Raw genomic sequence first — 15,631 nt, forward strand, 5'->3', positions numbered from 1 at the left:
CCCCTCGTGGCCTCTGTGCTGGCAGGGTGGTATGAAAAGCCAAAGAGTTCTTGACTTAGTTGTTGCTAAGCAGTGTTTACACTAAAGCATCAGTGTGCTATGAACAATTATTCTCATCCTAAATCCAAAACACAGCACTATACCAGCTACTAGGGAGAAAATTAACTCTATCCCAGCTGAAACCAGGACACCTGTAAACAACCCAGGGGTGCTCATTACCTGTGCTGGTGTGGGACCTGTTACATCACTGAAAATGGTGTGACAGGAGTTTTCGGCATCCTCTGGAGCTGAGTGAGTGTAGTATTGGAGTTGCCAAGTCTGGGTTTTGAGGACAAGGAGGTTTTTGCTGTGTCCCCCTAGCTACAGCAGCAGCTTGCTCCCCTAAATGGTGGGTCCCAGGGATTCCTCTCCCAAGACTGGGTTCTGGGTGCTGGCAGCCTGCGCCAGCAGGGCAGCTGAAGCAATGCTGTCCGTGCTCGCTCTCGATTAATGCAGTCTTATGACTCACCAAAAGTTAATGGCTTTAGCCCACGGAGTTACAGTAGTGGTAAATCTGGGCACTACATGTATCGCCCTTGTTCTGAACAGCACAGCATAAACATCAAAGCGGGGAGACGTGCTTTACGCTAGGGATATTTGCGCTGTTGAAGTGTACAACTTGCCTGTGGTTCAGGAGCTGTGAGCTGCCTACCATTAAAAGAATTAAACAAAGTTAGTAAATGTGGAAATATGCCTGGGGTACAGGCTGGTGAGATGTAACGTCGTTCAGCCAAGCAATGATAATGAAATGTGGTGTTCAGTTTCCTAAGAAATGTTTTGTGCATGTTTGGCAGAGGAAAGCTACTCCATCCTTCACCATCTGTTCTCTTTTACCCAGGGAGCGCATGGAGTTATTGGAAGAAGCCAGGAAGATGGAAATGGCAAAGTTTCGCTACATCCTTCCTGTTTATGGCATCTGTAAAGAGCCAGTTGGCTTGGTCATGGAATACATGGAAACGGGGTCTCTGGAAAAGCTCCTGGCTTCCGAACCTCTGCCCTGGGAATTGCGCTTCCGAATCATCCATGAGACAGCAGTGGGGATGAACTTCCTGCACTGCATGTCCCCACCGCTGCTCCACCTGGACCTCAAGCCTGCAAACATCCTGCTTGATGCCCACTACCATGTCAAGGTATGCACTGGGCACTCTGTGCCAGGGACCCACTTTTGGATATTCCTGCATGGCTCCTGCCAAACTCAAAGGCCTGAGAGAAACCAGCAGCATTCCTTTTGAATTAAAAAAATGTCCACCAACCGAGCCACTCTGATCCTCAAACTTGTCTACCTGATTTATGCACCATTTTGGTACCTAAATAGAGGTAGAGTTAGGGAGCTTGTGAGAACCCTCCTGAAATTTTAGGAGGGTGCTAGTGTAATGAACTCTGGTTTTGAGAACTCATGGGTCCTGCTATAAATTTCCTTGCAGCAAGGTCATGAGGCAGACGAGAACAGGGAGAGAAAAGCAGTGTGAACCTCTAAATCATCTGTGCCACTTCCATGGCTCCCAGTGGTAACCTTGTTCTCTATAGGTCCTTCTGGCTTTGTGCACTCTACTAAATACCCAAATCTCATTTAAAGCTGGAGTCCAGAGAAGTCTTCCTGGAGGCAACTTGTTTTCTTCCTTCATTTGCTCAGGGTACATACAGTGAAGAAGTATCTCTGTCCTAACTGTTTATGCATACCAGAGGTCACTTAAGGAAATTTTTGTGGCTGTGTCAGCATGAAATTCTTTTTGTTATCCATTTCCAGAGTAAGCTAGCAAAACTTGTTGGCCTTCTCTGTTGGAGGTTCTGTTTTAACAGGTGGGCTAAGGAAGTTGCATTTGCTTTCTGATCCTTCTGGAGAAGAAAGAGACTGAAATACATACTTTTTCCTGAAATTTTGTTTTTGTTTTTTTTTTTTTTTTAAATCAGTGGCCAAATTCTTCAGCTTAGAACTGCAGGGCTAATCATGCTGGCTGGCTGATATAACTCAGTACAAGTAGTTACAGATTTTAATCAGTGCCATCATCCATCTGCTCTGTTTTCCCGTCCCCCTCAAACTAGCCAAATGGCTGTGGCCTGTACCATTCTAAAAATTATGTCTTCATGCAATGAAAGCATCTCTTCTGATGTCATGAGAGGGTTGGAGCTGTAAGACGTGTGTGCCTCTAATGAAATCACTCCTGTGACAGTCTGAGCTTTTTTTACTAGGCCTCTTAGTGGTTTACTTCTTAGAAGGATATTCTCTCTGGGATAGGAGGCATCTACAGGTGGTCCATGGTATTATGACCAGAACATCAGGATCTGGACTGTTGAAATTATGTTCTCATACATTGGCGCTGAGAGGCCTTTGCCAAGTATTTATTTACCTAAAGTTTGTGCTTGCTTGCGTAACTTCTTAAATTCCTAATTCTTGACTCATCCATGAGCCAAGATAGGAAGGCTGTATTTTTCTCACTGTTCAGGAGGTTGAAATGCTGCCTGATGTTCTGCCTATTGTATAGCCTATATCTGGGTGGTGATGTAATACAAGGGGGCAAAGTGCAAAATGTACAAAAAAAGATGTTTCTGGTGAGGTCACTGTTGACATCCCTAAACTGTTGTTACTTGCTCTATATAAGACACACACGAAAGTCTTCAGACCCTTTCCATTAAGTTCAAAAACGAACGGTCTAATACAAACCTTTTTCCAGCCAGAAGTCTTTTACATCTTCAGGCATCTTGGAAACCCCTCCAAGCAGCAAAGCAGACATATGAACCTATATGCAAAATGAGATGTACATATTCTGTGAGGCGCCTTCAGTTTAAAAATGTGGCCCCAAACCTTCTTTTTGTGTGATGTGGAACTTGTAATTAAATTTCAGACCCTGCAGCTTGATTTAATGTGCGTTTTCTTGCTGGAAGGCTAATGGAGCTGATGACTGAAGTGTTTTTTTAAATGTTAGTGTTAATTTAGTAGGTGACCTGTCCCTAATAGAATTCTAAGGTGAACGAAGAGACGTTGCAGACTGTAAAAGAAGAGTTTGGAGGTAGGGAGGACTTTTATAAACTGTTTGCCCTTGAGCCAGGAAACAGTCAGTCTTCCAGTCGAGCGCATTAGAAATGCTTCTATGCCGTATTGCTAGTTAAATGGAAACACGCCCTCCTTTTATGAGCACAACACTTACTGTAAAAGCCCCAAGTGAGGATGATGACTAATGTGGTAGTGTTGTAGAGAACTTATCATCAAGTGGGTGCCTCCATATCATAAAGCTGTCTCCTGTCTATTACATAAGCGTGTGCTGAATTTTGTTCTTAGGAGGATAATTAAGAGGATGGGATTAGCCTGAGTGCTGACCAGGGATATAGATAGACAGAAATCAACTTTTTCAAAGGCATGTTGGGGGATTCCTTGGTGATTTTAAATATATGTATGTAACACGTACAACTCGAGAAAAGGCTTTGCTGTTTTTTGCAGGATGTACGCATGTCTGCCTCTTCTGCTGGAAGTAGTGGTGGAGCTTAGTACTGACAGAAGCCTCAGCTGGGAGCTCTCTTCCCTGCCATATCCTGCTCCATCTTGGTTGCCATAAGCAGTGTGGTTTGCTTGGGAGGATTATTCCATACCCAGGCAGGCTTTGCTAGCGGGGATCAGCCTGCATTTTTTTTTTCTTTTATTTCAACCTGTTGCTTCTATTTGTATCGAGATCCTCCCTGCCCCTTTCTGCAGTGTTCTGTATATGCAGCCTTCCAATACTTACGGGCTGCTTAACACCTAGTTTTTGCTTAACTGGACCACATCTTCTGAGCTTGTTCTTCAGCTCTCCTGTCCTCCATGTGCATCTGGATGTCTCCCCTGAGCTGCCTGTGATGTGGCAATCGCTTGCGGGGAGCTGGCGCTGGGGAAGCAGTGCCACATTCCAGCGCTGCCCTCGCGGGCTGTTAGTTTGCTCGTTCCGTGCTCCAATGTGGTGTCTCTCCAGGGTCCTTGGTTAGGAGAACACACGACCACTACCAGCCCCACCCTCCTGCATGCAGTGATCTCTCTACCCTAACTTGTTGCCAGCTACCGTGCCTGCAAGGTCGCTCTATTACTTCTTCCCAGGTTCCTTATCTTCAATATCTCATGGTTAAGAGTGTTACTTTCAGATATTTAAAATGAAGTCAGCCTGCAACTTAATACTTCTGGGGAAAAGCATTATTTATAAGTTCTTGTTTTTGTTACTCATCCTGTTTTTGCAGCTCCTCATCTTGTCATGTATGTACACGTACGCATATGTGTGTGTATGCATACACACACACAGAGGCAAATCCCACCAGTTAGTTTTCATCTCCTGAATTTTGTTTTTAAATAACTTGAACTGGGACAAGCTGGTCTCAGCTGTGCACTGCTTTAAAGCTTGCTGTAGTTGCTTTTATTTCTTTGCCCGGTGCTCCAGTTTAAACCAGTGTGAAGAGTGAAGTTTGCTGCTGTGTTGTGCTGTGCTGGCAATCTTGCTAAACATGGATAGGTTGCCTCTCTGCTCTTCACCTTTATTTGGTTCATCTGAAGAAGGAATGGCAAAATTTGAGTGTGGAATTAGAAGTCTAATCAGACAGCAAATTTGTTTATCAGAACACTTCTTAATGTGGGTCATTAACTGTAGGTCAAAGTAATACCCAGAGGCCAGGCTGGTAAAGGGTGGTTGTCTCTCTTTATTGGACTAGCTGATGTAGTTAATACAGCCACTTTTTTTTTTTATCAGCTGCAAATGCTCTCCTGTTATTAGAAATGAGAAGAGGCTTTGTTGCTTTGTGTGTCTCTTCTCCCTGTTTCCCATCCCTCCTGATCAAGGTTTCCATGTAGGACTGTTGTTAATGGCTCTTTAGTCGCAACCAACAAAGCTGTTTTTCACCTTGATCAATTCTCTAATTGATCTAATTGGCACAGGGGAGGGAACAAGACCATCCCTGTTACAGTAATGCAGATTTGTGATGGGTTGAAATGGCTGTTTGACCATGGCTTTGCTTTCTGCCTCTTCTGAAGAGAGCATTACAAATGTCACACCTGAAACAGGTTTTGAGGAGTTACGGTTTCAGGGCAGGCTGGAAAAGGATGGGAATACAGTCTGTTTCAGAAAGACTTCTTTTTGTGAGCTAGATCCCTGCAGTGTTCTGGAATAGCTGACTTTAGTAACCATTGTAGTTACGTACGCATACCTACTAGTTTTTTTAAAAAAACAAAACAAAAAACCTTGTCAAACTCAAAGCATCTGAAACTTGGTGAGTATTTTTTACAAACACTTCTTTTTATTTACAAACATCCATAAATGACAGAAGCAGAGAAAGGCCTGTGTGCACAGTAGGCTCAATTTAAACAAAACTAAAAAAAAAAATTAAAAAATTATCTTTAGATCTTGGAATCTCTCAGTAAAGTAAGTGTTGCTGGAAAGTGGGCAGGAAAACACGTACAGCTGCGCTCCTCAGTTGCTACTCACGTGTTCGTTCTCATGCAGACCTTTAAAAGAGCTGAGGCCAAGTGAGCTGTCTGAACACGAACAATCCCACTGTCTGCGTGGGCTTTGGCCAATGTTTTTTCTCTCCTTCCTACCTCTTCACCACGTGTTTTGCATGAAGCAGTCTGTCGCCTCCGTGTCTCCTCTTAACTCTGCTGATATTAGGTATGCTTTTGAAGCATGATGGGATCCACCTGAATAACTGATGTGAGGAGGGAGATTACGGGTTCTTTCGGATCGTGGGGCAGGGCAGATCCCGGGGTGGGCTGCAAGGGCTAGCGGGGATGCGGAGGAAGAAGTGGGGAAGGGTGCTCCACTTTCACGACTGTCACCAGCAAGGGTGCCTTGTTACAGAACTACGTACCTGGCAAGCAATTTAAAGGCAAAATAGGTAAGTTAAATGGCTGTGTCTTCCACCCACTGCACAGTTCCCACTGATGTTTAAAGAAACTGCATGACTAAATACACCATGCAGTGTGAAAAATTTACCCTAAAGGAACTAATAAAAGCCATAAAAACTGTCTGCAGAATCTTACTGTTTTGATGCAGCCTGGAAGATAACAATTTTTCAATTTCCAGTGCTTTCTGCAAAATTTTGACATGATTGAAGCTCTGCTGTACAGAAGAATTTCCTATTAATTGGTACAAAACCTAGTCCTTCACAGTAAGTAGGGGCAGGTTCACAAGGTAAAGTTCTTGCTAGCTTGGAGGGCAGGTATACTATGTACCTTAGCTGTTACTTTGGTTTGTAGGCTAAGACTGGGACCGTTTCTGTCCCTCCTGCCTTAGCCCCTAGCCTTAGATTCACACAACATAGCTGGTCGCTCTTAACACAGCAGTGTCACTGCGCTGTCTGTATTTCATCTTTATTTCTTAACTTAGTAGGAAACCCGGTATTGTTTAGACAGAGAGGAAGGCGTATGACTGTAATTATGCCTGCATGCCATATGGATTTCTTGAGGTGTATATGAGCCTCTGCTTCACGTTAATCAAAGGATAGCAGTGCTTTGCCAAGTCAGATCTGTTCAGACTTGCAGCAGTCGGTTCATTTATTAACCTGACACCACGGGCTTCTGTGATGTTGGGGTTGTGCTTTTGTTCTCCTGTGGAGCACTAAGTGCCCAAACTCTTGCAGCGCTTCCTGGGGCGGTCGATTCAGCTCTTCCCAGGGTGAGCTGGCCTGCAAACCTGGGTTTCTTCACTACTTACTGCCTTCCTGGACTCCAGTGCTTGGTCTGCTGAGGAGGCCAGCAGTCCCCCTCTGAGAGTGTAGCCCTACAAGCATGAGAAACTGTTCCTCCAGATGACTTTGCTTTTTTCCCTTTTTCCCTTCCTTTTTTTTTTTTTTTTTTCTTCTCAAGTCATTCCCACATTACCCGACAGACTTAAGATACAGATGGACTACAGGCTGGATATACGTATGTGCTAGGGACTTCTACAGCTCCTGAGAACGCCTTTGTTGAGCTCTTTGTCCCTGCGAGAAGTTCTTCCTGAAGCTGTGTGGGTTGCTTTGTTTTTTTTATGGTAAAGAGAGATTCCTAGCATTTGAAGACTGATGGCTGTGTAGCCTGCCTGTTCTGCAGGAAGCTGAAGCTGGCAGCAGTTTTCTCCCTTTCCAGTAATGCATGCATGTAGCGACTAGCTTTGTGGTATCTACAGGCAGAAACTTCTGAAAGTGTGAAGTTGGAGCCTATTTAAAAAAAAAAAGCGCAGCTTTTTTTAATTATGCTTGTTGTTTTGAGGTAGGACTTTCTCAAAGGAGAAGCTGTGAAGATCAAAAGGGGAATGAGTCACTGAAAAACCTAAGTATTTATTAGATAAAAAGAATGTATAAGTGTGGGGGAGGGGAAGGAAATCTTATCTAATATATAGACAAAAATCAGTGGGCTGAGTGGTCCAAAAAGACTTGACTTTTCTTGAAATTTCCACTTAGCATAATAGACATTTTTGACCAGTGGGAAATAAGTAAGACAAAGGAAATTCCTTGCCTATCTGTTTGCTTGATGATTGGTATGCCTTTGAGAGCAAATGAATGCATATTTGTTTGACACTTCAAATTAAAGTGGAGGTGTTTTCCTTTTTATAAACTTGCTGTCACTTGTTTTGTTCATTTCAGCTGTGTTCACTGTGTCACTGCACCAACTTGCCTTACATCCTAGTTGCCAAAAAGAATTCCCTGTGTGGGTTTTTGATGTGTGTGTGTTTTGGACTGGTTTTTATTTTTTAACACTTGGTGCCTCTGGTATTGGGCTTAGTCCTTGTTGGCACGGTCAGTGTTAACAGCGATGTCTGAAAGAGCTGTTCTCTTGCACTCACTGGAGAGCTCATGGTCTGAAAACAGGTGCTCAGAACACTGAGACATAGCATACAGCGTGAGGTTACATAGGGAAAGGAGGTGGCAGAACCAATAATTACATTAAAGTAGTTTGCACTAGCTAAATTTGACTAGTTTTAAATTACAATAAATTGTCTTGACTGTTGTGTTTGCTATGTAATGGGCTAACATGCTGCCACTTGCAAAAAACTTTTTTTTTTTTTTTAGCATGACCATAAAGAAAAGCCTACCATAGTATAATGCTTCCAGTGATGTTTTCTTAGCTTAGTATTTCTGAACGGCAGCTCACTATATTTTGTTGGGTTATCCTGTTACATCTATCGTTCTTTACAGAAAATTTTTTGTTAACGCCTCTAGAGTCTAATGGTAGCATGCACTTCTCTTCCTCTCTTCCTCCTCCATTTTTTGCAGATTTCTGACTTTGGACTTGCAAAGTGCAATGGCTTGTCCCATTCCCATGACATCAGCATGGATGGCTTGTGTGGCACAATTGCGTACCTTCCTCCAGAGCGCATCAAAGAGAAAAACAGGTGTTTTGACACCAAACATGATGTGTACAGGTCAGTTAACTATGAAAACACCTAAAAGCACTTTAAGTAATGCTGTAAAATGACCCATCTTTTTCTGCTTATAAAACCTAATTGAGCATGAAACCCCTAAATATAGTTTGAGCCTCATCTTGCAAAGGGTCACGTTTGCTTTGCTTTTTGCAAAAATCTTTGTAGGGTAGAGGCCTTTTAACAAACTGCAGCTGATCCTGGGTCTTGAGCATTATCATTCCAAGTAACACTTACTTATTGGAAACTGGCATGGGAGGCACTCTGCCCACCTTTAATTTCCTCATGAAAAGGTACATCCTGACCTACTTTTTGAGTCTGTGACAAAATTCTTAGTTATCTTCAGTGGATTTCATCAGTAGGTCTTTGATTCTTCTTTCATGGTAGAGCTGTTAGGAAAAGGAAATCATAGCTGTAGATTAAAAGATATGTCATATTCTAAATGGAATGTATTTCTTAAAGTCATCTTGCAGGGTAGAAGTATTAAATAAAATCCTCAGTAATACTTTGCTGCTCTCTGATTTTTGTCAGATTCATGTGGAGTAGTTGGTAAACGTTACCACAAAATCAGCAGTCTCCAGCAAGTCCCTATGTTTGCTGCCTCAGTTTCCTCACTGCAAAAACTAGATTTTCAAATCATGATTCTTGGCTGCATCTTGCTAGTGTGTGTTCATCAGCTGAATTAGATGCAGAGGTGAAGGACAAGGAAAGAGAATTTAGGAAAACAAATTATACTTCTGTGAGGTTTTTTCACTTCTTTTTTGTTGTTTTGTTGTTGTTTTTTTTTAAATGCTTTTCTAGAAATATTTTTTTTGCATCTATTTGTAGCTTTTCCATCGTGGTTTGGGGAGTTCTTACACAGAAGAAACCTTTTGCAGGTAAGTTTGATGTATTGTGGGTTGTGCTGGAATTTTTTTTCCTTTCTCCCATTGATAAGCATGCTTCCTGCCCCACCAGCCCCAGATTACATGCATGTCCTCTAAATTCCTAGTCTTGTGTGGTAGACCCTTTTAAGCTCTCAAATTCTGATCACAAATATAAGTCCTTCTTTGTCCTACATCATGAAAGCAGAACCCATATTGCCGCAGGGAGCCCTAGTCTGCACCTTTTTGCTTCTGTTGGAGTTTACTGTACAGATCCAGATTAGTGTGTGGCCTGTGCAGACTTCTGACATGTTTGCGGCCAACGAGGAACAGCGCAGAGCAAAGCCAACTGGCAGGCAACTGTACTGTTTTCAGAAAGAGCTTCTCTGTAGAGAGGTTCTGTAGTTTATTTGTAGATTGTGGGTACAGATTTGTTCTTTAGGAAAGAAAAAAAAAAAGCTGTCTGTGAGAATAAGCCTTGTTCTACCCCACAGTAAATGTACCGATCAACAGGCAGCTATTTATTCTTTATGACTTTTCCTGTGTGTATGACTAGCCTATGTATAGCAAACATGTTTGAACAGGTTTTGGTCTACTATTAATTTTCCTCCAAGTGCGAGATGCCATTTAGCCCAATGGTTAACTTCAGAGTCAAGAGCGGCATTACTGCACTGCTTGATTTGTGAACACCTTTATGAAAAGTTCAGGTACCTGCTCTAAATAGAAGCTGTGGTTCAGTTTTCTTGCAGCAGATATGGAAACCCAAAGAGAGGTAGCAAAGAACTGTGAGGTTTTTTGTTTCATTCTTTTTTATGGCTGGAAAAAGGACACAGCCACTCAGTGACAATTGTTTTTTAACTGGTAACATAGGAAGTAGGTGTTACTGCATTGATGAGAATAAGACCAACTTCTTTTTCCCTGTTATTTTAGATTGCTTTCTTTTATCTAGAAAAAAATGCATGAAAACAAAGCTTCAGACCAATATACTGTCAATGCTCTTAGACAAAAGAGAAATCATTCCTTTTCTGGGAGATCTTAATTTGTGTGCTCTTGCTTTACAGAGGAAAACAACATTTTACATATTATGGTAAAAGTAGTTAAAGGCCACCGCCCAGAGCTACCTGCTGTTTCCAAATCCAGACCTCATTCATGTAATAACTTGATCAAACTGATGCAAAAATGTTGGCAAGATGATCCTGGTGAACGGCCAACATTTCAAGGTAAGATTTCCTCGTAATGTGGCTGCCCATTTATTCTTCTGTGAGTCACATTATTGCTCAGGACTCTGTTAATCCTTGGGGTAAATGCTGTGAAACTCTGTGATAGAATAAATAGAGCACATTGTATGGTAGAGACAATGATACAGGCCACTTTTTCATTTGTGGAGGAAGGGATTAACTGGGGGCATGTCTGACCATGATGGTGTTATATAAACACATCAGGAATAGGACCTGTACCGAACCAGTTAATCCATTTAGCTAGAAATTATGTTAATTTCTGATTGTGTGTATCAGGGCATACACCAAGCTGGAGTTAGTGTGGTTTTCACCATACCAAAGCGCTGAAAGCCCTGGCTCTTGAAATTTACTGTTGTGTGCTGAGAAACTGAATTGTTTTCTTGTAACAAACCGATTTGTAATTTTTGTGCCAATAAAAGGCAACTCTGGTGAAAGGTTTCAACTTGCCTAAAGCACCTGTAATGAATTCAGATGTGCAGAAAGATGTAACAAGTGTTATCTCCAAGTAGCTTCATTTAGCATTAATGGGAGAGATTTGCTTCTTCCTTCTCCTCCCACCCAACCAAGGTATGGGGACTGAAGCAAAGAGGGATCCCATCTTTTTGAAAACATATGTCTAAGTCTGCCAGCAGACTGGTTCCCATTTCACAGTCCTGCAGTGTAGCCATCATGTAACATAAGTTTGGTCTGAATGTGAAAATGAGTTGTTCAGTCTGCAGACTCTTGGCTTAGCTGCACACTTGTACCTACTGATGAGGTGCTAGATGGAACAGTCAAAATTGGAGTCTTTCTCCCACAGTATCTCAAAGCTGTTAAGCTCTAATGATAGAAAAACGTAGCAGGGCATCTCAGAAAAGTATCCTATTAAAAATCTAAAAAAAAAAAAGAAAAAACCCAACAAAACCTTCTCTTGCTTTCTTCAAAGAAATCACTTCAGAAACAGAGGCCCTTTGTGAAAAACCAGAAGATGAAACAAAAGAGATGATAACTCAGGACCTGGACACCAAGAATTCTACAGAGCAGCAGCCTGAGGTATTTTCTCTTTCTGCCTCTTCTTCAAGCACAGTAGGTTTTGCAAGGAACAGGTTCCTCTGTGACCTGTAACTTCCTAAGCAACCTTCTCTTTGATGCTTTTGAGCACCTTCTTGCCAATAGAAGTGGGCCTTGGTGAAGGACTGGAATGCAAAAGCGACAGCAGATGCATGGAACCTGAGGAAAACCTCAGCACAGGACTAAGTACAAGTGGATCTTAGACTGTTGAGGGAGAGCAGGACAGTTAGGACATAAAGGCTGGAACCATGTGGGTGTGACTGATCTTTAAAAATGCTATAGACAACAGAGCCATGCGGCTTTAGTGGCTGTGCGAGTACTGATAAAGGTTGCCCTCCTGCATCTGAAAATGTTCAGTTACCTTATTGATAGGTTTCATTTAATACGAACAGTGCTTAAAGGCTACCTGCAAACTAACAAACTTATGTTTCTTCCTGTATGGCCTCATGCTCAGTTTTTTTTTACTGACCTTTCTAAAATGCTTGTATGATTCTCTTGAAGGGGATGTCTGCATTATCCCAGCCGAAACAGGAGCCTGCTCTACCATCAGTTAAGGATTACAGTCTCTCAGAGTTGTTGTCCCAGCTGGATTCAGGGATTTCACAGACTATGGAAGGCCCTGAGGATCTCAGCCGCAGCTCTTCTGAGTCCAAACTTGCCTCCAGTGACAAGCGGCTTTCAGGAGTTTCATCTGTAGATTCAGCTTTTTCATCCAGAGGCTCCCTTTCCCTTTCTTTTGAAAGGGAGAGTTCAGGTAATGGTCAGGTTTTTCTTTGGTTTTTTTTTTGTAGTTGTTTGGACCAGGACATGGTAGTCAATGGGTTGGAGAGTAGTTATATAAAGAATAGCATTTTGGAAATCACTGTTACTCTTGCTTTCTCTTGCTGTCAGCACTACAATTTGTTTACTGGAGATAGTTATTAAAAAAAAAAAAAGGTGGTTCTCAAACATGATCTAATGAGAAATAATAAAACTCATTTACTTTTGAAAAGTGACAGGAATTCCCATCAAAGCAATTACAGAATTGGTCATGTAAAGGTTGGTTGGAAGGGAGGTCACTTAGTCCAGTGTCCTGCTCAAAGTGGAACTAAAGCCAATGCCAAGTGAGGTCAGCTGAGTTTGTGGCTTTTTGAGTTCCTCTAAGCCCAATTCTGAGCACCCTTTTTTTTTTTTTTAAGATGACTCAAGCCACATTCTCAGCAGGCCCCATGAACAGTGTAACAAAGACCCCTGCTGTTGCATACACGCCCCTCCCTTTTTAATCCAGTGCTGAAAAAAACAGGCATCTTATTTTTCCAGCTAGGCAAACCATGATTAGTCAGTGAGAGCAATCACAGCATTTTTCATTCTTCATTTCGTAAGAAACAGAATAAGTGGGGCTCCAAATCTGACTTGAAATTGTTCTGAAACTACTGTGGGGAGTGGGGAGGGAGATTTCTCTGCAGTCAAGTCATTGCTGAAGCCACCAGATATATTAGCCACAGGCAAGTAAGTTTTGATGGGTATCAGAATTGTGATGGTGTCTTTTTCATAGAATCATAGAATAGTTTGGGTTGGAAGGGACCTCTAAAGGCCATCTAGTCCAACCCCCCTGCAATGAGCAGGGACATCTTGAACTAGATCAGGTTGCTCAGAGCCCCATCCAACCTGACCTTGAATGTTTCCAGGGATGGGGCATCTACCACCTCTCTGGGCAACCTGTGCCAGTGTTTCACCACCCTCATTGTGAAAAATGTCTTACTTATATCCATCTAGATATTGCTACTACAGACATACAGAAGAGAAAGCTAACAGAGGCCATTTTATCTGGAGATACCAGCAAGCTGATGAAGATCCTCCAGCCTCAAGATGTTGACATTGTTTTAGATGGGAACTCCAGTCTTTTGCATTTGGCTGTTGAAGCTGGTCAAGAAGAATGTGTCAAGTGGCTCCTCCTGTACAATGCTAACCCTAACCTCACCAACAAGAAAGGATCCACCCCTCTTCACATAGCCATTGAGAAGAAAGTTAAAAGCATTGTGGAGCTTATTATGGCTAGGAAAATCAACGTTAATGCCAAAGATGAGGATCAGTGGACTGCTCTTCACTTTGCTGCCCAAAATGGGGATGATTTCAGCACCAAAATGCTGCTTGATAAGAATGCATCCTTAAATGAGGTAGATTTTGAAGGCAGAGCCCCCATCCACATAGCCTGTCAGTATGGCCAGGAGAATATTGTGCGGATCCTGCTGAGAAGAGGCGTTAATGTGAACATCAAAGGAAAGGATGACTGGGTGCCACTGCACTATGCTGCCTGGCAAGGTCATCTTCCCATCGTAAAGCTTCTGGCCAAACAGCGGGGTGCAGACGTGAATGTGCAGACTGTGGATGGAAGGACCTCGCTACACTTGGCTGCTCAACGAGGACACTACCGTGTCGCTCGCCTTCTCATAGACCTGGAGTCAGATGTCAATATAAAGAATGCGCTCTTGCAGACTGCTCTCCACATAGCTGCTGAAACTGGCCACACAAGCACATCAAGGCTGCTCCTTAAACATGGTGCAGACATTGAGGCAGCAACAGCAGACGGATACACCGCTCTGCACTTGGCATCTCGCAGCGGCCATTTAGCAACAACAAAGTTGCTGATAGATGAAAGGGCCAGTGTTCTAGCCAGAGGCCCTTTAAATAGGACAGCGTTACATCTGGCTGCAGAAAACGGGCACTCTGAAGTAGTAGAAGAACTTGTCGGTTCAGAAAATATCAATGTTTCTGACAGTGAAGGGTTGACAGCTCTTCATCTGGCTGCACGAGGAGGGCACAGAAAAACAGTTGAGGTTCTTCTGAAGCATGGGGTGCACACTGACATGCAAAGACCCGCATGTCAGACCCTGCTACATCTTGCTCAGCAGAGCAGTAATAGCTCAGTTACTGTGTTGTTAAGTGAGACTTAAGCAAAAGGTACAGAGCTTGCTACTGTTATACCTGGTGTGAGAAGGCTGCTGGAGGTTGGCTCATGAGGGCCTTCTCCAGTTGTGCAGTGACCCGCTCATCAGCGGTGTCAGCTGATGGACTGAGGCACAACCAGCAAAAGCTACTTGTGTTTGAGTGTCTGAGTGAGAGCACACATGGACTAAGGCCAGATGTAAGGCTAAGAGCTGGAGTCTGCCATGCCATGGTCTGTACCTGTCATTCTGCGTGTGCCTGCCCTGTCTGTATATTGACATTCCCCTCCCAAGGAAGTTGTGAGAGAAGGATGCAACTTGTGGGTTTCCCCCCTGCGCTTTTTTTAATGTGCCAAACTAATTTAAGAACTAATGTTCTGTTTCTTTAAATTCCTCAAAAAAAAAAAAAAAGGTGCTGATTCCTGCTTTATTGCAGTGATCTATATTTTGGGCTGAAAGCCTCCAGTGTAAAATAAACACAATACAAATCTGCTTGAAATTAATGCCAAGAGATGTGGAAAGGAGATATTTAAGATACAGTTAATTATGTTTCAGTGTCAGAAGGTACTCTGTTTAATGGAGACGTTGATTACAGATTTCCATGTACTCAAAATTGATGAGGCAGGCTTATTAACAAGGCAGGATCCCAAAAATACATAAGCAAAAGTGAAAGCTTAATACTGGTATATTCATATACAGTACCACCTTGTATGTATTCTAAGATCAGTAAGCTGAACTAGGTGCTTAGTGGTTTGTCTTAAATGAAAAAGTCAAAAGCTAAAATTCATGCAGGACTGTAACTGGATGGTATATTCTAACACGATTATACCAATTTGTGAAAAAATGTTTGGAGGGGCTGATGACTAGACTAATATACTGTGTATATAGTATTTCTACTTGTTGTATGCTTTTTTTTCTACTGAAGAAAATAGATTGCTTAGAGTGGGTATGTTTTAATACACCTTTTAATTTCACTCTTTTCAAAGTTCAAATGTGATCTGTTGTTAATAAAAGATCATGTTCCATGTCTGTCCATATTTTGTAGTTGTTAAAGCAACTGAAAAAGCCATTGACCAGAAGCAACACAGAACTGTAATCTGTTTAACGGTGCTGAAGGCCAAGTTGTTGACAGGAAAGGCTGTCCTCATTTTTACATTTGACTTACCTTCCCT

General features: G+C 42.4%; 1 protein-coding gene across 1 annotated transcript; it reads left to right on the forward strand.

The window, feature by feature from the left end:
* The first annotated feature begins 884 nt into the window (after positions 1 to 884).
* Positions 885 to 14,468, forward strand: RIPK4 (receptor-interacting serine-threonine kinase 4). The gene is made up of 7 exons (XM_010286487.1): positions 885 to 1,169; positions 8,239 to 8,387; positions 9,213 to 9,262; positions 10,309 to 10,467; positions 11,411 to 11,517; positions 12,037 to 12,289; positions 13,291 to 14,468. The coding sequence occupies exons 1-7, from the start codon at positions 885 to 887 to the stop codon at positions 14,466 to 14,468; spliced, it is 2,181 nt and encodes a 726-aa protein (XP_010284789.1).
* The last annotated feature ends 1,163 nt before the right edge of the window (positions 14,469 to 15,631 follow it).

This window comes from Phaethon lepturus, unplaced genomic scaffold (assembly GCF_000687285.1).
Source record: "Phaethon lepturus isolate BGI_N335 unplaced genomic scaffold, ASM68728v1 Scaffold27034, whole genome shotgun sequence".
Taxonomy (NCBI): Eukaryota; Metazoa; Chordata; class Aves; order Phaethontiformes; family Phaethontidae; genus Phaethon; species Phaethon lepturus.

Bases quoted from the DNA above. Each gene is read 5' to 3' on its own strand.
- RIPK4 (XM_010286487.1), top strand. From the start codon at position 885: ATGGAGTTATTGGAAGAAGCCAGGAAGATGGAAATGGCAAAGTTTCGC. The intron at 8,388-9,212 runs GTCAGTTAACTA...ATCTATTTGTAG, and splicing joins ACCAAACATGATGTGTACAG to CTTTTCCATCGTGGTTTGGG. The intron at 12,290-13,290 runs GTAATGGTCAGG...ATATCCATCTAG, and splicing joins TTTTGAAAGGGAGAGTTCAG to ATATTGCTACTACAGACATA.